Source organism: Perissodus microlepis, chromosome 4 (assembly GCF_051167445.1).
Source record: "Perissodus microlepis isolate ML-2025 ecotype Zambia chromosome 4, ASM5116744v1, whole genome shotgun sequence".
Classification (NCBI taxonomy): Eukaryota; Metazoa; Chordata; class Actinopteri; order Cichliformes; family Cichlidae; genus Perissodus; species Perissodus microlepis.
Genome location: NC_140464.1, coordinates 15,744,600 through 15,768,031, shown reverse-complemented (window position 1 = coordinate 15,768,031; position 23,432 = coordinate 15,744,600). Strand labels below are relative to the sequence as shown.

Below are 23,432 nucleotides of genomic sequence, written 5' to 3'. Positions count from 1 at the left end.
TGTTTACCTCATTTTTGATGTAAAAAAACCCAAAAAACACACATGCTGAATTAGCTTCACCACTCCTACTCACTGTTGCATCAACTGTGTTCACCCATAGTTGCTAATTGTTTAGAAAATGATGGTGCTGTAAAACGTCTTAAAAACACTGCATATGCACAGTAGTCTGGAGTTAGACGGGAAATCACGGCGGCGTAAAACCAGTCTATGAGAATCTATCAGGGAAAAAAAGGTTTCACACGTGCACGGCACAGTCATATCCGACTCTTTGCAGTCTTTAATGCCCCACCGCTGCAGTGCAAAGTCCATGTAATATCTGATCGTGCCGCTGAATCCACAGCGAGCGAGTGGACATCACGTGTCCCGCCTCCTGGACTCACTTAACCAAACATACCTTTTTCCAGTAAATAAGATTATTTTTTACCGTTCAGTTCAGAGACACAAAGTTGATGTAGCCCATCAGACGATCTTGGGATTCTCTGTTAATGTCAAACAGCATTATGTTTGAGAGTTCTCATCCCTCTGCCCTAATTGGGACTGAGCAAAAATGCACGTTATACCCTCACACACAGTTCATAAAGTGCCACAGGAGGCCAAACATTTTACCATGTAAATAACTGGCTAAAATGTACTTATAACATATATTTGCCAAAATGTCTCATTAACACACACTTAGCTCTCCTGGTCTCTGTCTGCTTCTTCCCCTAAAACACATGGAGGCTCTAGTGGCCAAATTAATGCTGCATGTTTTCATTTCCAACAGGGAGTACATTAAGAGCTGATAATGGATGCAAATTTCTCACTGGATCCAATGAGTTTTAGTCTGCGCAGCAGGGGTGTGTGTATGTGTGTGGTGAAGCTGCTTCTAAACACAAGCACACACAGATGCGCCACCATCCTAATATCCCAATTAGTGCTAGCAAAGTCCAATCAAAACTCTCTTTCCCTCACACACTCACACACACACACAGAAACAAGAGGAAGCAATTTGCTAATTTGAAAAATAGAACATTTTATTAAAGGCTACATCTCTTCATAATTACAATAATTAAAGTACCGAGGCATCTTTTCAACTGAGCTCTATAGAACGCATAATTTACAGTTTACAAGAAGAACCAAGGAAGCCATGAAAAATACCATAAAACATAAACATGATGATACTAAAAGGCATAAAAATATCTTTTCAACATAAGGCCCCTTGTAAAAACCAAGGGAGTAACAGGACCCTGAAAACTGGGTGAAAAACATGGCAAGAATCCATGTAGGCACAGCTACTGTACTCAAATAAAGACACTATGAACATAGTGTATATATATATATATAGATATATATCACCACCATCATTAGCATCTGCAGCTCATAGTGCAGGCTTAAAATACTCTCAGTCACGCACACACACACACTCACTCACTCACTAACAGGTAAGCACATAGGGGAACACATTATAGAACTTTTTCTTGGTAAATATGAATATGGTGTAAACACATTTTGGGGACTCAAAGACCTGTTCAGGGCAGTTTCCTCCTCGTAAATATATAGGCTATTTGTGCGATGCCTGCGCCGCTGAAACAAAGGCACTAAGACGTGACAGATCAAGGCTAGCTGGGCACAGTCCCAGAGTATGGAATTAAACATTAATAGCATTTTTTTTCTTTTTTTGTTTTAAATTCCATAGCACACTGAAGACCCCCCCCACCCCTAAGAGCAGACGGGGACACATCCACAAATAGCACTGCAGTAGTAAATATATTATCGAACTTTTAAGTGATAAGAGAGCCATTCTCAAAGCTTCAGCAGTACGCTCTCCGGCCAGGAGAGCGGAGATGTCCCGGAGTGGGAGTGGAGTCCTTGAAGAGGTATTGTTGATGTTTACAGTTCAATATGAGGGGCTGAAAAGGAATAAAAACCTTTGCTTGAGAACTGATGCTCAGAAGGAGAGGGTTGGGTGGAGTAGGGTGGGGCGTTCACAGATGTGGATAATTCGAGAAGTTTGTCCAACTCCAAGCAGCTTGTCCATGGAAGTAGAAGAAGGATAGGATTTGGGAAAGGGCTAATTCCAATAAATAGCTATAGAAATCTTTACACAGCAATACGAGCATCACAATACAATGCAATGTACATGTATATCTGCGTATACATATTAGTAATGCGCTAGTGAGCAACTATAGGCAGACACTGGCAGGGTGGGGAGGGTTCAAGTAGGCTCGCAGTTTCAAATTAAACCCACAGCGCCCTGCTTCTTTGACAAGTGGTCATTCACCTAGAGTCTCTAGATATTCCTCTTTTGGGAAGTTTTGAGCCCAGCAGCATAAAGTCCACGTTTTCTTCACTTCTAGATGAGCTTTTCACTTGATAGTCCGGTAATGTGGATATCTTGTCCCGCTTCCAGTCCGCATGCCCAAAAACCAGCGTTCCTTCAACAACATCTCCAGTCCTTCAAGTCTTAGCTTAAAAAAACACACACACACGCTGCGTACATGTGTGAGAGCACATGAAGGAGGGCATCCGCAGAGTTATTGATCAACTCCGGCAGCGCTCACTCCATCCTCTCCACCTTTCCCAAGATCTTCCCCTCGTAGGTGGGGAGCAGGGAGCAGTCGTCGGACACCTCCTCGAACACGGCGCCGCACTCAAACTCGTCGCTGGCCTTCTTGAAGTAGTACCTGTGACCGAGAGATGAAAGCGTTAACACAAAATACTTCTCCCTTTGATTCAAGATACTTTAAAGCTCATAAACAAAAAGTCCAAAGAAAAATAAGAAAGAAAAAGAAAACCTGATAAGTCAAACGCTTCCTAAGTTTCATTTCTGCTATCTGCAGCCGAGCCACTGAGTACACAATCAGCCAAGCCTGCTGATACCAGGGCAGGGTGGAAAACCTGCTGCTGACAAGACTTGGTTTTAAACAGCAGGCTTCCTCTCTCCACATCCCTCCCTCCACTTGTTCTCTTTTACTTTTTCTCCCGTTCCTTCTCTTCTCCCCCCCCACCCGTTGTGTTGCTGTGAGTTTTGCCCTGGCTAACAGGGGCCAATTAGACCCGTGTGCAAATGAAGGGGTCCTTTGACAAAGGCTGAAATTTTGGGTGCCTGCAAGTCTGCCTGTCATTACCCCTGACTCCTACACACCCGCTCGTGCACAGGGCTTTCACTCACTCCTCATCCCCGGTTCATTATTACAGGGACAAAGAAAAGAGACAAAGTAGAGGGGGAGGAGGAGGAGGAGAACGAGCAAGCAGTATGCCGTGTGTCGTTCCTCGCCCGTGTTGACAGTGTGAGCGCTTACTGAGACCTATAGGAAGGGCAGCTGACTTTTGTGTATGTGTGCAGAAGAAGCAAACTCAGGAGGGGCTTCTCGTCAGCCATGACTTCACTGGGCCATAATGATGTAAACCCCCCCCCCCCCCCCCCCCCCCCCCCCCCCCCGTCCTTATTTTAGAGGAAGAGAAATCAGCAGGGGTGGGTTGGTTAACCGGGACTCGAAATCCACTCATTAACTATGTAATGGAAAAATTCCTCGATCTGCTCGGTGTGTGGTGACTGGAATGCGGGCATGTTTGCGAGCATTTTTTGTGGTTGTTCTTTGTTTTTAAGACATGCAACACTTATAAAACCAGAACTGCAGCATTGCAGAGGTGCACAAGCGTGCACGTGTGCTAATTAACACGAGGGTAATCACTAATAAAGGGCAACGACACAGGGTGTGAAATAAAGCGACTTCCTTTTAGGAAAAAGCGCGCCGATCAGATGAAATCAAAGAGCGAAGGACACGCCTGATAACTGTTCCCTCCTTGGAGAGGAAGAAAGAAAAGTCGAGCCCTCCTACTTTAAAAAAAAAACCCAAAATCTTCAAAGAGCTATGATCGCCCTCTTTTTTTTCTTGCTAAGAGAGACAGACAGAGACACAGAGAGCCTGAATTTCCACTGGAACATGTTTTATGTGGCTGGATCTGCCTCCCCTCCCCTTCTCCCTCCGTTTGCACTGACATCTGGCACCAATATCGTCTGGCAGGGCCGAGCAGTACTGTTCTTTGTTGAACCGCTGCCATGTTGAAATGACCCAACTCCACACATTCTCTGGCTGCTATTAAAGCGCCGTGCAGCTCTCTTTCCAAAAAATGTGGATGGTATGACAGAAGAACTGAGACTGTGAGCCAGAGAGAAAAGAAGAGTAAGTAAGGGGTGTAAGGAAGGGTGGGGGCAAACAGACAGATGTGGAGAACTCGGCGCTAAGTGCTTGTCACGTTTGTTGATCTGAAAATGTTGTGGACATCTGGACAGGAAGAGGTTTTGCTAAGTTCTTTTGCTTTTGCTTCTCTCCCCCCCATCACCAGTTTGATACCTGTAATTATTAACACAATACTTGGGCCGTGCTTATCTTGGAGACCGTGGCAGTCTAAACAATAAATGTTTGATCTTTTTCCCCCTTTAATGCCCACTGGAAAGAAACAATCAAATTAAATCTCTCTCCACAAACACACATCGAAGCCGAGCGGCCTCGGTGAAGGCCCCGTAGCAGAGCAAACAAGCGGATCTGGCATGTAAATGTATGCCTTTCAAAAATATCCATAAAATGATTACAACATGTGTAAACACTGTGCGCGTTCAACGCAAAGCACATTAATGCGCGCGCGGGTACACGCACGCACACACACAAGACCCCAGAGCAGGAAAAAAAGAGGCCCTGATAGCATCAGTGAAGAATTTGCACGCTGGCCATTTGTGTGAGTCTTTGTTGGTTGAAATGAAAGGGGCTGGGGCTTCAAAGCCATGTGTATTAAGTGTGCCTTAGCATGGAAATCAATACCAGATGGGACCCAAAAATCGCTCCAGTTCAAACTCTCCCACTAACCCCTGCACCACCCTCCCTCCCTCCTCTTGTCCCTTCCTTTTCACTGCACCCCTCGCACCAAGCGCACACTTATCCAGAGGCCTGCCTGAGTGGAGACACCGATGGAAACAAATGCTGATATCAGTCCTTGACGTAGTCACGGAGACAGTATTTAAGGTTTTTATGCTTGCAGGTGCTGACCGCCATTCAAAGGCAGAATTTTACCACTAGAGAAGGTAGTAGGGTTTATGTCTCCATCATTCTGATTGGTCACTGTGGTTAAAATGCCCTCAGTAATGTTGGAAATGAAGATACTCCCACACCTTAGAAATCAAATGATCCCACTGTAAACTTTGTCTACAAGTCAGCACAAAGACTGTTTTATATCAAGGCCAATGAACTAATCCCAGTTCATAAAAAGTTAACTGTATTTATGTCACTAAAGCTGCTTCACTACTGTAAAACTTTAAAACTGATCTGTATATCTTAATGTGCCTGCACACACCTGTAGTTGCCCTTCTTGCGGAGCTGCTCTTTGAAGTGACCCAATGTCAGACTGTGGCTCTTCATGGTCCTCCGATAAGGAATCTCCTCACCGCAGAAGAAGTACGTCACCACTGTCTCCCCGCTGCTCACCGCGTGGCTTCCTGAACCCTTCTTACACCTGCCGGGAAACAAAAGACAGAGAGGAAGGGTGTCAGAAGCAGCGAGCGCTTTCGCTATACCAGACAACATCTCGACAAAAGAGAAATAAGAAGTTCTCCAACAAGCAATCTACTAAATTTTTCCCACAACAGACCAGAAATACAGTAACTAAGAGCATCCTGAGTGACGGAGTGACCCAGTGCCGTCTATAAGTTTGTGCTTGTGTGTGCACGGTTATCAATTCCCCTTCAGCTACGTCCAAGGCTTTGTAGGCCTGCTTCAGAGGAACCCTCCCTTTGCTAAGCTCTGCTCGCCCCAACCTAGCGCCAGCTCACTGAAGGACAGCCAATAAAAATGATACAGATATATGAAAAGGGATGTCTCGGTCAGGTGGTGCAGTGACTGCACACACGCACAGACAAACGCTCTCCATGCACAGCACAAATGCACGCGATTCATGCAGACGTAAGACGCAGTGCTAGGTGTACAAAGCTTTAAATAAGTGAGTGTCTGTGGGGGTGTAATGTGTGTGTAGCATAGCTGCTTCTCATCTATCTGTGTGCAAGCAAGTGGTGCGGGTGACAAGTGGGAAGAGTTAAAAAGGGTCAAAGTACACTTGGAAGTTGGAGGCTAGAGCTGAGAGGAGGAGGAAGAGGAGCAGAAAGGAGGAGAGGAGAGGGAGGGCAGGACTGTAGAGGCATCGTACTCTTCTGATTGGAGACTGGTCGCGGGGACGCCAGCGGGGCTGGGACTGACGAGCGGCAGGGGGACAGACGCCCCGTCCTGAACAGGCATGAGGTGGGTCTTCTCTCGCTGAAGGCTGGACACTGAATGCCTGGGAAGAGAAATGAAATAAGACTTGAGTTTAAAAAGCACATCTGGAATAGTTTGAAGTTATAACCAAGAACGTTACTTAATAATAATCTGCTCTTTGAAGTCTGTGTGTACCTTTGCTTGGTGGGCTTGGTGGATACCTCCTCCAGTCTGCGGCAGGCCTCCTCCAGCTGCGCCAAAGTGTTGGGAGGAGGGAGCGGAGGCATAGCTGGGTCTTGGATGAATGGCTGGGCCGGCTGGTGACCACGTAGGTGGCCGCAGCTTCCACCCCCGCCCCACGTGTGTGTCTGAGTAGATGAGCCGCCAAAGGATTTCTTGGTGCTCTGGGTACTGAGAGGGAGACGGGGAAATTTGACTTTAACAACATGAAAAGGTGTCCCCAACACTCACACAGATACTCTTAGTATTATCCTCCACTCACCTGTGAGACTTGTGTCTGCCCTGTCGTTTACTTTCCAGGATCCACTGCAGCACATTCTGGGTGGGATCTGCTGTGTCAGTGGGCAGCTGTAAGGGTCCACAGTCCTCCATGCACCTCTCCGCTACTCCATCCTCAGCCCCTGAGCGACACACCCGCCTCGATAGAGAGCTTGAACGCCTGGAAGAGTAATTGCACTGCTTATTTTAAACACTGACAAAAAAGAAAAAAACAAATGGGAGACAAATATGAAACAAGTGCTTGGGACTGACCCCGTGCTGCTGTCTGTGGTGATGGCCCCACACATCTCTCTGCCTAGGCTGCGGCTGCGCTGGTACGGCTGACAGGGCTGGCACTCGCTGCTGCCGGAGCACACGCTGTGCACCCTGAGGGCTGCCTCCCTTTCGATCTGCTCTTTAGACTTCGGACCAGCGTGATGGTGGATGTAGTGGTGGTGGATGTGTTTCGTGCTCTGCCTGCTTACGAGGGTTCTGTTGGGACCCAGGGACAGGGTAATCGCCCCTTGGTCGGGACTGGATACAGACGAACTGGAGGGCCCGGTTCTCACCAGGCCCTTGACGCTGAAGCCAGCGCGCGTGAAAGGCCGGTGTTCTGGCGAGCTGGATCGAGGGGAATGCCGGATCACGGCCGGGGACTGGCACCCGGGGGTCTTCAGGACGCGGGAAAGGTGTTCGTCCAGGATGGCCTGGGGGTCCTCGTCAGAGGAGCCAGAGAGGAGGGGTAAGGAGTGGGGTGAGAGCGCGGGAGCACTTCCCATGATCTCAGCATCTTCTCTTTCCTCCTCCTGATAAAAACAAGGCAAACTAAGTCAAGGCCAGAACAAAACATCTTCATTTTCATTTCTTCAGTAAGAACCAGAGTCACACAAACCTCCTGAATCTGCTGCAGCCTCTCCTCCAACGTGTTCATAGTTTCCTGCTGCCTCTTCAGGTTCTCCAGGCGGGCGATGAGCTGGGCTGCAAACTGTGCTGGCTCCATTGGTATCATCTCTTTGGGTGGATGGCGAGTACGCTGTAGAGGAGATATATAAAAACAGAAGATATATAAGAAACTGCAAGACTCATGCCATCCCTCCATTACTATAGCACTTCACATCATCTATAGCATGCATTTCCCACTAATAGCAGTTCTGATCAGGGCACTCGCACTGGCACCTATGGCTACAGGGCTGTTTTCAGGGGTTGGCAGGCCTGGTGCATGGTCATGCTGGGCCAGGGCCTCGGCTGGTTCCTTCTGTCATTATCAGCAGGCCTCTTTAAAGTCAGCTCACTTCAAAGCCTTCCTCGTCAAATATCAAACACTCAGTGGGGGGAGAATAGAGCGGCTGAGGGAGGGATGGAGGGATAGATTGATGGGAAGCAGTGGCTTTACATCTAGAAATAAAAGCCACATATCGACAGGGGGTGGAAGAGAACTCCAGGGAGGAAAAGGATGAGGGATTAAAAAAAAGAAAAAGAAACTGGGAGAAGTTGAGATGTGTGTGGGAGAAAAACGAAGAGAGGGAAGGACTGAAGGAAAGAGATAAAGGTGCCAGAAAAACAGGATGGGAGATCAGAAAGGTTGAGGTAATTTAGCCCCACCCCCACACGCTGGGCATCTTTAACGTACAGTAAAGTGACAGCACGAGATTGGGTGCATACGCACACGCATCTTAAATTATTTTTGCAGTAGGGTTTTCTTGATTCCCCCCCCCCCAAATTTCTCATAAGCCTTTGTAGTCGGGATAAAGGGGAGAAAAAAGTGAGAAAAAGAGGAGCTGTCTGATGGTGCCTGGAGCTGGTGCACCATGGGAATGGCAGCCATCGCCAAAAATCAGACGGGAAACAAAAACAAGAATAAAAGCCAAAAAAGAAGAAAATAAAGCAAAAGGGGGAGAGTGAGTGAAAGCGGCAAGATCCAACAGCAACAGTTATTGCATACCTCATAATGTGGAAAAAAAAGGGAGTTACTTTAAGTTTGTTTTAACAAGCTGCTTCTGTTACAGCTACTACTGCAAGTTGTGCCCCCCCCCCGCCTTCGATTCGGACTTTTTTTTTCTCTCAACTTGAAGTTAGCTTCTCTTAAGCCTTAAGCTACAAACTCCCCTCTGACCTGTTGAGAGCTCACATGACATGCTCAAACTCTTCCCCTTAGATCCTTCACTTTTAGGGGAGGGGGCTGGCTGAGCATTTGTGTTTCTGTATGTGTGTGTGCGCTGGGGGTTGGAAGGGTGGCGGGGCTGTGAAAAAAAGGGGAAAAAAAAAAGGGGGCCAGCTCTGCTGGAAGTTGTCACTTCCCTGTGCGTTTGTTCCATTCATCCGTGGATCAAAGCGCCGCGTGTGCGTGAATGTGCGTGCGTGTGAATGTGTCTGAGTATCTTTGTGTTTTTGTTGAGGAACCGGGCTGATTTCAGAGCCCTCGGGATAAAGCGGCAGAGATCTTCCTCATCTCTCTCTGTTCTCCATATTTACACCATCGGTGGGGAAGAAAAACCCTGGTGTGTTCCGAGCGCTGCGGCGATAAACAGCTTAGAGACCCCCCCGTCTCCCGCAGACTTCAAGGAACCCTAATGGGGGTGTAGGTGACACCAAAGGTAGGGAGCGGGGTTGTGTTTGCATGTGAGCTTATGTGAATGTGTGTGTATGTGTGTGTGCGAGAGAGTGGGAGGCTGGGTCTTTGACGTTACTCTTTAGATCTTTGCTGGCGTTGTTGAATTGAAGACGCCAAATACAGTTTGTGCAATACTATTCATAGAACCCAGAGAGACCCAAACACAGGGTGGTATGGAGACTTCTGAGCATGTGTATGTGAAGTTATGCATGTACGTATGCATGTGTGTGTGTCTGTGTGCGTTTGTGTACTTACAGGAAAAGCAGGCAGCGAGACTTGGCTGTTCATCCTCATGTTGCGCTGCATCTCCCTCTGTAGCTGCTTCTTGGAGCCCAGTTTATATGGAGGGATGCCATCTCTGGGGAGGGGGAGAGGGGGTACGCAGACAGACCACAAAGGTCAATTACCCAATCGGATACATCATTAAAGACCAAACAGACATTCAGGAAGAAGCTTGTTAGCCAAATGGGCAGATCAAACACAGTTCAGGCAAGAACAAATCTAATTTATTAATTCTCCAATTCATTTAGCTTTTCATGTTTCAGGCTTAATCTGAGAACAAAAAGGCTACTCAGAGGTAAATTATGACAGCATTTCTGCCTCCGAGCGGCTCGGGTTACGCTGCAATGAGTAAGGTTTTATTTGCCCTAGAAACGACACTCATTTTCAGGGCTGGCTCCAGCACAACACTGGGCACCCTGCTGGTCATTTCCTTTCACCAGCATACACACAAATGCACACTGCAGTTACTGTGCTCCACTTTACGGGCCAAAAGTAGCGTCAGCATTAGCATCTCCCTCCTGACTTTTATGGTAAGCTGAGGACACAGTTAGCATTAGCTACTCATTATGCTTTTTCAAAGAGTTACTGCAGGATAGGACCCAAGGGTGCAGGTAACCTGGTTAAGTCTGAGGGGATGAAGGGCTGACTGACTCAAAAAAAAAAAAAAAAAAAGAGGGAATCAAACAACAAACAGCAGAGCTTCAAACTGAAGCACTTGACAGTGTAAAACAATCTCTTTCCTTCCATGCTAAACAGCAGTTTCCTGGTGACCTAGCCTAACTGAGAAGCACTTTTCCACTTTTGCTTTGAAATGCCACAGTCATGCGCATAAGCAACCACCCCTCCCTCCCCTCCCCAATCTTCATTTGGCAAGCGCTGCTGCAGCCAGCCTCTGATCTCCGCACATCAAAAGGCTGGTTTGTAAGATAAGGTAATGTTTGAAGTCTGCGCAGCTGCATTCCCCAGCGTCCAAGCAAATCCATAAATAAGATATAAGCAAAAATCCCCCCTCCGCTACTCTCTTTCTCTTCCCACCCAACCGCCTCCTCCCCCGTTGCGTTTTCCCTTTTCTCTCTTTTTTTCTCCTCTTTATCTGTAAATGAAATTCAAATGTTTACGGGTCTTTTTTTAACTGACCTAAAGCGGCGAGGCAGATATTCAGATCAAGGCCAGAACGGGCAGAAAACGAGGTGGAGAAGCTGCATCCCTGTGGCCAGGGCTTTGTCACTGGCTCTGGGCAAAGTACAGCGGAACAGGGCAATATAGGCCTCGGTCCCTTTGAAGCAAGGCTGTGTAGTGATATGCCAGAACAGAGGACATCCCATTGTAAAAAAAAAAAAAAAGCCTTTATAGCTGCCATACTTATGTGTAACCCAGCCCCATTAATTCAGCTGAACAACCATGTGTCAGCCTTTGAGTTTCATTAGCTTGGTCATAGTTACTGCATCCATCCGTGCCTCGACAACCCCGCCTGCCTCCCAGGTGACTCGAGGTAAAGAGCAACTTGTTGCACCAACTTTTCTTTTTGCTTTGCGTCCAAAAGCCAGCTGACTAAAGCACATCTGGCCTTGAGCTGTGCACCACGCAATGACTTCATAGCACCTTGTCACTTGAGAGACACGTGATTACGCCAAGCAATCCTTTAGAAGAACGAGCGCCAAGGCACGTACACAGATAAGCGCAAACCACATGTAAAGCATGAGCGACTGATTTGTAAGTTCCTGGATAAGTGATCAATCAGAGCTAATTTAGACAAATGTCAACTTTTAAAAATGAGGTTTTCTTGATTTTCTTCACCACAACAAGCATCTTGGTGACAGTGGAGAAGAAATATTCCCTAATAGCAGGAAAAGAGAGCCCCAGCAGGGCAAGACTCAGCAAGAAGCTAATCAGAAAGTGTAACAAGCAAATCAGCTGACATCAAAACACTGCTCATGCCCACAGATGCATAAAATGTAAAGTTACTATACTCATTCCTTCTAATCGACTCAAAGTCTTCCTGCATATACACTCCAGTGGCAAAGTCAAAAGTGTGTTATGGTGGAGCTTAGCATTAATCTACACCACGTCCTGGCTACTGGAGTGCATCTTTGGTTGTTTTTTAAGGTGCCACAATCCATCAATGGCAAGCTATTCTTCCAGTATGGCTACAGCTTCAAACAGAAAGCTCTTTGGGATTTGCTCTCATTTTGCACACACACACATAACGCATGTTTGGATAATATTCACTTACACACTGCTGTCAGTCACGGACATGGCGTCATCAGTCAAGGCGTCACTGGAAACCTCGCTGTCATTCGTGCTGCTGACAGGAGCGAAAGAGCCTGAATGGCAGGGGTTGAGTGAGTCTCCTCTCTTGTATGACCTGAGAAGTTTCCAACAAAAATCTGATTAATATGAATCAATATCCAACAGGTGGGTACAATTCACTGTGTTTCTGTCATTTTGAGAAGGTGACATCAAAACAAGCTGCATCTTCTAATGTTTCAGAGGACTATAACTATAGCCTCACTCATCTGCTCCCAACAACAACGAATGGATGTGACAGAGCAGTCTGAGGCCTGGGAAAACTTCAGTTTTCTCCTTATTGCTTCTTAAATATCCCATAACTTCTCTTTCCATTTCCCCGGCATACATCTCCCGCTGTGTATGCATTCTTGCCACGGTACAGGAGGAGAGGAAAGGAGGGGGAATGACCCAAAAAAGGAAAAAAGTATGGAGTGGGATGCATGAGAGTGTGTCAGAGAAGGAAACAAAGGGGAGAGGTGGGTTCTTCACGAGGAAGCAGAAACGCAGCATGACTAAAGCTGTAGGCCCCCAGCTCCGGGCTGACCTTCAGAGGGGCTCGCAAAGAGTCAGGTATTTAACACAGCTGGCCTTGCATTCTTCCCTCCCTGCCTCTTTCACCCCCTCATTTATGCTTTCTCCTCCCTCCCTTTCTTTTATGCGTCCCACCACCACCCCTACCCCACCACCTCCTCTCCCTCTGTCCTTCCTTCCTTTCGCTCCCTTTCCCTCTTCCCACCGCCTCCTCCCCACCTTCACTCTCGCTCCAAAAGCATGCCTTGTAGTCCCTATCCCTGAGTTTTCAAAGGAAAAAGATAAAAGTAGAGAAGGCGGGTGGGTTGGGGTGGGGGGAACGCAGCGAAGGAGGGAATCAGAGGAGAATTGACGCAAACAAGAAAAGAGGGAAGAAGAGAGTGAAGAAGGTTTTTTGGTGGGGTGGTGGTGGTGGTGGGTGTTGATTCTGCACTGTAGCTGCTGCCGTTTGTTATGTTTTTTTTTAAAGAGAATCTGAGTCCGATGAGAAGAGGTAAGGGGAGAGGAAAGGAGAAAAAAAGGGGAGGGGGAGAAATTAAGAGCACATGTTTTGAATCTGAAAGGGTGACAACAATGGGAGGGCAGAGAAAAGGGAGAGCTGCCAATCCCTGCTGTCCTGAGCAGGTAGCTGTCAGCTTAGCTCAGCCTGTCACTGTAAGTTAGCAACAGGAACATCAGAGGATGCCCCAGAGTTGACACTGCTGTCTTTGCTGTCCTTTAAACTCATGAATCACTTCAATTTATTTGGGATGCAGTCTTAATCTTAAACACCCTCCTTTAAATGCAACGTGGAAAAAAACGAGAAAAGGGCCTAGCAAGCACCCGAGTGAGACTACAAAACAGCCACTTCAAAGTGCCATCTATAGCTCTGCTATACATTTATCTCTCTGCCAAAAGCTTGAGGACAGTGTGGTACAAGAGAAGGCATAGCACAGCAATGTCATCATCTATTATTTGCTGGCTGGGGCCAGAGCCAGCGTGCTCTGTGAACTTTTCCTGTGGAAGACGATCCCTCACTCTGCGGAACTATTTCAAAGCCCCGGAAATCCAGGCGAGCGCCAGCAGAGGGCTGCTGCTGCTGCTGCTGCTGCTGGAGACGGTGAGAGAGGGGGCCAGAGTGAAAGACAGGGAGGGGGTAGGCTGACCAGTTTTCTGCAAACTAATGTGGTGTTGAGAAAAAGCACTTGTACAGGAGAGAAATGCTTGCACGGTTGCCTCTGGTGTGCAACAACAGGTTTACACTTTGCACCAGAAAACGGAGTAAAAGCGCCATACCTGAATCCCCCGTCCATCACCTCCACTGCCCTCAGGGAAATGGGGGCCCTCTGCACTTTAGCCGAAAGTCCAATAAGTGCTTTAGCTTTCAAATCACAACTCCACTCCTCCTCCTCGTTGAGCGTGGGCAGGTATCCACATACAACTTTCAGGTCCGCCAGCCCGTTCGAGTTGACGTGACTCGGGTTCTCTCCCCCAGTTCTCACGAACTCGAGGTAAATGTCAGAGGTCAGAAACATCTGGTACGCGTTCTCCTCCATGTCGGTCTGGATCTCGGTCTGCGCCTGGTCGAACATGGCAGAGTCTATGTGCTGCTTCTTAATATTATCCCGTATGTAGGTTTTCGTCGCGGGCTTCAGCTGTTTGGCGACAATGCTGTTGTTTTCGATGTAGCGCTTGTAAATTGCTTTGGCGACTCTCTGCGTTTTGGTATCCTTGAGGTCCATCTGCCTGAATCCATTGCAGGCGAACCAAAAGTCTAAAGTGTCCACACATTTTTCTCGCTCCAGGAATGTCCTAAAAAGAAGAGCGCCGTCCTGGTCCCCGAGGAGAGAGTGCAGAGACTTTGTCCACCGGGAAAGCGGGGAATCCGGGGAGGCACTCCCCTCTGGCTCCCCGAGACCATCCTCGTTCCTCCTCGCAGAAGAACCCGGAGAGCCGAGCAGAACGGATTTGGGGGACTCCAGGGGTTTCATTACTGGGAGTTTGCCGGGGTAGCAGGGCGCGTCGCCCTCCTCCCCGGGCACAGGGGGTCGAGGCGCATCTTCGCGAAAACTACTGGCGATATGGTCCATAAGCGCCCGGCTCATGGCTCTGACGGCAGCAAGGAGAGAGCCCGCGTGTGTGCTGTTCCACCTCCTCTGAGCTTCTACTGTAATCTCCTCACTCTCTTATGTCAGCGGGGGGGCTTCTCTCTGGCTGCCCGGCTTCTCTCTGAAACACAAAGTATTGATCTAATCAAAACCAGATCCGCCCCAACTTCAAAGGGGGGCAGAAACGCAGTAAGAGCCTTTTCAGACCCTCGCTGACTTTTACAGAAACAGACAGACTAGTTCAGATTTGGGGGGGAGAGAAAAAAATCCAGCTGCAGCAGAATTACATAAACAGCACTTCTTCATATCTCAACTAAGGGATATGATTTCTACAGAAGGCGCTGTTGGTTAAATTAAAACATTTAACAAGAGGGGAAGGGGGGCACCCACCTAAGCGATGTCTGTACTGGATCGCCGCCATCCTTTTCGATAACATCACGAGAAGTAGTAATTACATGCACGTCAAAGTGGGTTAAGACCTGAGCGCCAATTAATAAGACATGTACCCTCCCCAACTCCTCTCCCTCCCAATAAAATGCCAAAGCATTACGCACGGACGCCGCTTCCTGATCGTTTTACCCCTACCATCCCTGCCACTCTCTCATTTCTCTACGTCTCATCTTTAAAAAAAATACACCAAATCGAGCCACTGCTTCAAGTACCTGTAGGACACCGATGTGGGACAAACTCCAAGTGATGGAAAAACGTGACCGAAATAGTTAATACGGGCAGCAAGGCTGCTGCTTGTGGAGCTTTAGCCTCCACAACTGTTTAAAACATCCCCCAGTTTGTTGCACAGACGATCGCTACAACGTGTCCCCGAAGCATCAGCGGTAGTTACAGTGTATTAGCGGCTGCTGTGCAACCTTGAACATGTCACTTAGTATCACCGATCCACCGCTCGACTGTTAAACATGTCAAGAGATTAGAAAAAAGAGCTCGTGGCACAGCTACAAGTCAAAAGCTTCCCACAGGATACCGAAAAATGAAAGAAAGAGAATGATAACGCACATTACACCCCCACACACTTGTCACACATTTCTTTAACGCTGCGTTTAAAGACGAAACAAGCCCTGGTTTAAAAAATAAATAAATAAACGTCCAGACTCCAAGTGCACCGAAGTCTCTGATCTGTCTGATCTTGTGAGGGGAAGAAAGTCACACGCGCGCACACACACACACACACACAAATATATATATAGAAACGACCACTTACTTCAATATGTAAAAATATAAGTACGAAATATTATCGCAAAGGAAATTTCCGTGAACACGGCACAGAGATGACTCAGTTCCTCCTTGGGCTTTAAAAGTAAGAAAAGCGACCAATCATCCCCCCTCCCCAACCCTCAGAACATTACTTCAAAGGCGAGTCAACAGCACATCAAAGAGAACTCCAATGGGGGCCACTTTGAGGAGGCACACACTCTTGCAACTTACCATCGATCCACGAGTTCTTCAGCTCGAATTAAAACTCCGGGTTTCTTCTTTTTTTTCCTTCTCCCTCCACAAATACATACACACACATACAAAAAATCGCTTATAATCCACAATGCTGGTCTCCTCAGCGCGTCCACATACAGTCCGTTCAGGTTCGAGTCGGTTTACAGAGGGAAAAATGCACTCGAGAGAGGAAGAAAAAAATATATATATCGCTTTTCTGCCTCCTCCTTTTCTCCTCCCTATGGTTTCAGGCTGCCATGCCGCACGGTAGATCTCTCCTGTAGGCGACTCCAACACCAACTGAACCGAGAGGCTGGAGCAGCGCACTTCAAAGTAAGGAACCGACTGCCGGGTCCCGGCAGCTGCATAAAAAACAATTGCAACCTCGTGCCTTCAAAAAAAAAAAAGAAAAGAAAAGAAAAAAGCGAAACAAGTGGTGGAGACCCCTCAGTTTTGTGCAGTTACTGGTGACGAAATATTGTTTAAAGGCTGCTCGGTTTATTTCCTGACCTTTCCCTCCCCATCTTTTGGCAAGCTTTCCTTAGACCACGAAGTTGTAGCTACAGTGTGAGGACCTTATCAAAGACAGGCAATCTTGAGCCAACTCCCCGAGGCTTTGGAGCGTCAGAAGTAACTGATCTGCCGCCCCAATGGCATTATCGCTACAATCCCTCTGTTGCTACATAAACTTTAAAGACGCGGGCATTTTTTCCTTTTCTTTTCTTTCATGGGGTTGCACAATAAATGCAACGGCGCGTTTCAAAATAGCACGTGTAATATGGACAAATATGATTTGGGTTTTTTTAGGGGGGTGGCTGGGGGGCAAACATCCTGCAGAGTAATGAAAGTTTCATTGAACTGCTCCAGGATTCAAAGATACTGAAGGGAATTCCCAACAATGGAAACGTGTGTTTTGACTCAAGGACAGTCACTTTACCATCTCTAGTGCTTATAAAGATACAGTGTGTTGCCATAGGAAAGGAAATCACAGTGCTGTTATCACTCCACAGCTCCTACCAGTGGCTTAGAAGGGCACGTGCATACACAGCAGATTAAAACATCTGCTCACTGTGGATAAGTTCACTGACAGATGTTATCACATCATTTAAGCAGCACAAGAATAAGTCCTCTTTGCACTTCTGACTATGAAGCTCTCTACTCCTTAACTGCACTGTTGAGATAACACGAAAAGGGGGTTGGAAAGCAGCTCAGGCAGCCAAAATGTCCATCGAGATGGACATTTTAGAAGCTGCACTTCCTTTATTTGTGCCGTGGTGGCTACAGTAGTGTTGATAGTGTTTATTGGACAGACTCAGTGGTGTTTTGGAGGGGTCTTTAGTGTTCAAATGAGCCACCACAGGGGACCCTTTGTGCAAGATGCCTGCCTATGTTCTTGAAAGAGAGACAGTAGGTGTCTGTGTGTGTCCTTGTTGTCTCAGCGGACAGGGATCCAAAAAAGAAGAAAAAAAAAGTACAGTACAAAGACGGAAACCACTTTGATCAGCCTGTTTGCTAAAGGTGCTGTGAGACTTTCTCCCTTGATGCCTCTTTTCCCATCGAGGTTAATAAAAGAGAAAATTGGAAGAGGCCATGATGACTAAGGGATTACTCATCATTCAAAGGCCACTTTACCGCCTTCAAATTCTGTCACATCCTGCACAAAAACATTCCCATTGTGTCTATTTCAAACACGCTGTCCCGGCAAAAAAGTTGAACAGCCATGTAGCCCAGCAGATACTCCTACAGTTTCTCAGGGAGGACATATGGAAAATTTGTCATGTAAACTCGACCAGCTTTGTGAGGAAGCTGTAACACTTGAAAAGCAATGAATAAACACTGGAATTGGTTCAAAAGAATAAACTGCCACCAAAATTTGTGTGTTTGAACCCTGTCCCATGAAAGACATTAATAATAATAATAATAATAATAATGAGTCAGACTTGGGGCGAGAGAAATGTTAGCACAAGCACAATTTCTTATCTCACAAAAATCTACATAGCAGAGGTCTCTGTGCAGGTTATACAGGTCATCTGGGTAATATACCAACAGCACCTCTGACAGAGTGAGTCTTTGTTAACTTTGGACAGCCAGGGCTGACCTCTGACAGTAAACACATCAGGGTGGAAGACATCACCAGGGTGATGGTAGGGACCCCCTGCCGGTACCAGGGGCCAGTTGGACCCTCGTGTCCTGCCTCTTCAACCCCCTCCGTGGTTCAACTGGTCGGATTTTCCCTGCTGCCCCTCAGGAGCTGACCTCAGGTCTGTGACCAGCCAGAGACCGGGGCTGCCCAGGGGTTTCTGTCTCCTATAAAAAGATCTTTGAAAAGAGAGGCTTCAAGGGGAGAGGTTATGGGATGTAACTGTCTCTCTTTATGGGCAGATATTATTACAGGGACAGGTCAAATTCAGACCTGCTACAAAGAGCTCTATAAATAGAGACGGTTGGATTGGGAGGGAGGGGGAGTCACATAAATCAGGTGTAAGCCCATTACTTCTTTAATGTTGACTGCTTTTTTCTCTCTATGCGCAACATGGATCTCAGTACTTCACCTTAAGTCATATTTGATGGAAAACATTCTGACAAATGAAAGACAGAGAGCATTTTTCTCCCATATCGGCTCTCTTCATTGGCTCCCTGTTAAATCCAGAATCAACTTTAAATTTACTTTATCTTTCTCCTCACACACAAAGTCCTGAATAATCAGGCCTCATCTTATATTGAAGACTTCATAGTACCATATCACACCAGTAGAGCACTTTATTCTCAGAGTGCTGGTTTACTTTCTGGGATATTTAAAAGTAGAATGGGAGGCAGCGCCTTCAGCTTTCAGGCCCCTGTTCTGTGGAATCAGCTCCCAGTTTGGATTGGGAGACACTCTGTCTACTTTTAAGATGAGGCTTAAAAAATGAGCTTTTTGATAAAGCATATAATTAGGACTGGATCAGGTGACCCTGAATCCTCCCTTAATTATGCTGAATAAGCGTAGCCTGCTGGAGGCTTCCCATGTGGCACTGAGAGTTTCTTGTTCACTCACTATGTGTTTATACACCTCTCTGCATTTAATATTAATTATTAATCTCTGGCTCTTTCACAGAATCTTTTATCTTATCGTCCCCCCCTTACCCCCATCCGGTCACAGCAGATGGGTTACCTCTCCCTCTCCTCTTCCTGTTAAAAGGGAGTTTTTCCTTCCCACTGTCGCCAAGCGGTTGCTCATAGGAGGTCGTCTGATTGTTGGGGTTTTCTCTGTGTTATTGTATTTGCCTTACAATATAAAGCGCCTTGAGCCGACTATTGTTGTGATTTGGTGCCATATAAATAAAACTGAATTTAACTTTAGAGGACAGGAAAGTTTTTCTTTTTTTTTATGGATGGGTTATGAGTAGCCTTGGGCTGCCCCAACTGCTGATGGCCACTTCAGCTGTAGCTATAAACACTAAGAGTGTGTGCGTGTGTGCGAGTCCACCGGTGCTGTCCTCTCTGCGCAGAAGCTCTGTGATCACTAACTGCTCTCAATTACAGTATTGTGTGCTGTTCCTTTTCGGCTCGGGGTTAAACTCTTTGCAGACCCCTTTGAAGTACTCATCCCTTTATCTCAAGCCAGAGCCAAGAATTTGGGGGAGGACAATGGAAAATGAAACCAAGAGGGAAGCTTACGGCAGTTATCAACCAGGGCCATGAGGTGTAAGTCAGCTCTCACAGACAGAGAGGGAGAGAGAGAACAGATAAAGAGGCTAACCAATGTAGGACAGGGGGTTACTGTTTCAAGTTTGTTTGGTGTGTACACACTCCAGGCGACAAGCGACTGCCGAGAGAGGAAATGGAGGCCACCTCTTCAAAGCAGGTGACAACTGGGGGGGGCAATGGTCTCTAAAGGAAGCAAGAAGCTGATGAGAGAGGTGCAGCAGTGTTGATGGTGGCGCAAGGTGTCCACACACAACTTAAGGAAGGACCAAGATGAGTAAAGGTGGAGAACGATGGAGAAGAACGGTGGGAGAAGTGCTGTTGTCAGCAGAATCAAATAGCATGCAGCGAGCTGGGGAAGATACAATTAAAGTGTGGAGTTAAGACAGGCTTTGAAGTTGGACATGGTGCATAATACCCTTAAAAGTTAAGGAAGGGCAACAATTCACCAGTTTGTTATGGGGCTGTTTTGAAAGAGGAAGAGGAGGAAGGGAGGGGGAAAAGAGTGCGAGTTGTGGAGGGGGTTTGTTTTTGAAAGGGTTCAGTTTGAGGGGAGTAAAGTTGGATTTCAAGCACCAATTGGCCCCAGAAGGATGTATTATTTTTATTTTTTTTATTTGCAAAACAGAGAATGTAAAGTGCAAGTGGGAGTCTGCGCCTACGTGTGAATTATGATGATGGGGAGGAGTGTGTGAAAAAAACAGAAGTAGGGAAAGATAAACGTATCCCAGAGAGCAGAAAAGGGGAAGTGAGACAGGTGAAAGAGAAAAGACTATGAAATAGGTAGGGAACTGGAAGGTAGGGAAGACAGAGAAGAAATAAAAGAGGCAAAGGGGGGAGTGTGTTGGAGGTTATTTATTGGTTTTTTCCCCTCGTTTTAATCCCATTTTGCGCTTGACTTTTAAGTCTAACAATGTATAGAAACAATGTCGGATGCACCGTCTAATCCCGTTTGGGCCATGAAGCTCACTCCACACTGACAGTAATGACTTTCATTTCCTCTGCTGCTTGCACTGAAGCACCATGCAGACACTTCACAAGCTGGACGCCCCAGTTCTACCATGCTTGACAGGACAGTGATCCGTCTCTGAATCAGTCTTAACCTAACCCCCCCACTCATCTCTAATTTATCACTTTAACCCCGTCTTCCTCCTTCCTGACTTGGAGATGTAGGGTTCCCCCCTCCTCTGACCTGTGAAGGTGATTAACTTGCTCGTCCATTCATCAGATGCCAGATTTTATCTTTATCCCCACTTCCTGTTCCTCCATTAAAAGGGTGTGACATATCAACAGAGTGAGTGCCATGGCAACGGGGGCATGCTACGATGAGGGCTAAAACGCTCAACGAGGGTCTGTTTTTAACTCCCGGAAAAGTCTGATGTTGTTCATCTGTCAGATGTTAGTCCAAATCCAGAGAAGAAATACCAAGCTATCACATTGTCTGTGCAGGCAAATACACATGACAATCAGATCAAGGCTGAGATACTTAGACATCCCCTTTTAGGACTGCAGCTACTAACAAGCACATCGAAACTATTTAATAATAAAACTCTTCTGAAACCACTTTTTAATGACAAAACTAAAAGAAGCCCAATTTCTGCTTTGAAAACCAATTGACATAAAATTTTATATCAACAGTTCTGGGTGTCCTTTTAGTTTCATAAGTTGACAATAACATTATGACATAATTCAAAAAGATGGCTGTCTGGATACCAATGTACGGCTCTTTTGTCTTTTGCCTTCATAACTGCGTTAATTCATCATGATTCAACAAGTCGGTGGACACATTCCTCTGAGATTTTGCTCCATATTGACATGACAGCATCACGCAGTTGCTGCAGATTTGTCAGCTGCACACAATGGGAATCTTCTGTTCCACCACATCCCAAAGATGCTCTATTGGTTTGGGATGTGGACTCACTGAGGTCATAAAGAGATGGACATGGACAGCAACAATACTCATGTAGGTTTGGTGTTTAAACAATACTCAGTTGGCACTAAGGGGCCCAGAGTGTGCCAAAAAAAATCTCCCCCACACCATTAAACCACCAGCAGCAGCCTGGACAGTTGATACAAGGAAGCATGGATCCTAAACTGTAGCCTTAGTTTCTTGCTCTTAGCCAGTAGGAGAGGCAGCTCTTCTGCTGCTGTAGCCCATTTGCTCCAAGGTCTGCCATGTTGTCCATCCAGAGATGCTTTTCTGCATACCTCAATTGTAATGACTGGTTATTTGAGTTACTGTTGCCTTTCTATCAGCTTGGCCATTCTCCTCTGGTATCAACAAGGCATTGTCACTCAGAGGACTGCTGCTTACTGGAGATCTTTGTTTTTGGTATCTGTAAACCCTAGAGATGGTTGTGTTGGAAAATCCCAGTACATCACGAGTTTTTGAAATATTCAGACCACCATTCAACATTCAAAGTCTCTTAAATCACCTTTCGTCCCCATTCTGATGCTCGGTTTGAACTTCAACAGGTCATCTCCACCATGTTTACATGCCTACATGCACTGAATAGCTGCCATGTGATGGACTGATTAGATATTTGCATTAACTGAAAAAGTAAAATAGATGGAAAAAGACTAAATGTGGGCGGGTGCATGTGCTTCTTTATAAGCTTTATTGCTTAGCATTAATGCGCCATGTGCACCTTATTTAAACATGAATGGTGCGATGGTGTCAGCAGCGTCAGAGTACACAAAGTACTTGTGAGGATGAGGAAGGTGTAGATTCAATATAAGGTGATGGAAGAGCTTTTATAGACCAACTAGATGAGCTAACAGCCCTGCCATGCCAGTCATCCCCCCAGGACAGTGGGAGTACCGTGACAGCACAGAGAAAATCCAAGGTAAATTATCCAAAAGCCTGCAAAGGTTTGAATGGCTAAAAAACAAAACAAAAACAGATGTATTTTCAGGTGATTAGTGCCAGTTTTGCAATTGTCTACTGACCCATTATCACTTTAGGCAGAGAGGCTGAGCAAGATAAAAAGAAGGAGCGAGATATACCGCATACCCAGACAGAGACATAGGGCAAGTGGTACAGACAAAACCTCCCACACTGTCTTGAATGCATGGACGTCTGTCCCTCTGCTCAACCCACACGATCAGCCCAGACGGCAGATCCGTGTCACAATCACACAAACACAACCTGCTGTGCCTTCTTCACTCCAGCCTGTAACCCACTTCTTCTTGAGATCACACAGCGGCATATCCTTTTCATAGCTCCTGTTGCGTTTGAGTGACAAGGGCCCAGGAAAAAAGGAGGGGAGGTGGAGTAGGTTGGGGAAGGGGGGTGGGGGGCGGGATCACTGCCATAAATACAGAATCAACAAAGGTAAAAAACTAGATGGAAGACAGAATAAACAGCGTAAGTGAAACGTGTTGAAGGCATTGTGTGTGCGTGTGTGAGAGAGACAGAAGTGCTGGCGATAAACAGGTTTATTTATGCAAGCAGTGTACAGCAACCAAACGCCGGCCTCCTAGGGTCTGACTCACAATGAAGCTCTATAAAAAGACCCAGCTGCACGTATGATCACACACACACACACACACACAAGCAGCAACTTTGTCAATCAAACACTGATGTACAGTCATTCCCGGCGGCTTGTCACAAGGGCTGAGACTAAGGTATATACACGCACACAGCAGCCTGTTCGGTTTGCCAGCTACTGAATGTCCTCAAATAACCTCTCTGATATCCTAAAGGCGTAAAACACATACAGAAAATAACAGTTTAAGGTTCATCTGCACAGAGAAACTGCATCATTTCAGATTCAGTGA

At 46.5% G+C, this 23,432-nt stretch overlaps 1 protein-coding gene across 4 annotated transcripts; it reads right to left on the bottom strand.

The window, feature by feature from the left end:
- Window positions 1-987: 987 nt before the first annotated feature.
- On the bottom strand, window positions 988-22,122 carry axin2 (axin 2 (conductin, axil)). 4 transcript variants are annotated; one of them, XM_084926043.1, is made up of 11 exons: window positions 15,963-21,849; window positions 13,711-14,643; window positions 11,849-11,980; window positions 9,589-9,691; window positions 7,615-7,755; window positions 6,996-7,528; window positions 6,727-6,903; window positions 6,420-6,635; window positions 6,178-6,306; window positions 5,332-5,490; window positions 988-2,663 (listed from the first exon to the last, which is right to left on the bottom strand). In XM_084926043.1, exons 2-11 carry the CDS (start codon window positions 14,517-14,519, stop codon window positions 2,537-2,539), a joined length of 2,526 nt encoding a protein of 841 aa, XP_084782169.1. In that variant the 5' UTR covers window positions 14,520-14,643; window positions 15,963-21,849; the 3' UTR covers window positions 988-2,536. The 4 variants fall into 4 exon arrangements, with proteins under 4 accessions (XP_084782169.1, XP_084782172.1, XP_084782170.1 ...); XM_084926046.1 differs by lacking the exon at window positions 15,963-21,849 and adding an exon at window positions 15,739-15,956; XM_084926044.1 differs by lacking the exon at window positions 15,963-21,849 and adding an exon at window positions 14,913-15,719.
- Between the last annotated feature and the right edge of the window lie 1,310 nt (window positions 22,123-23,432).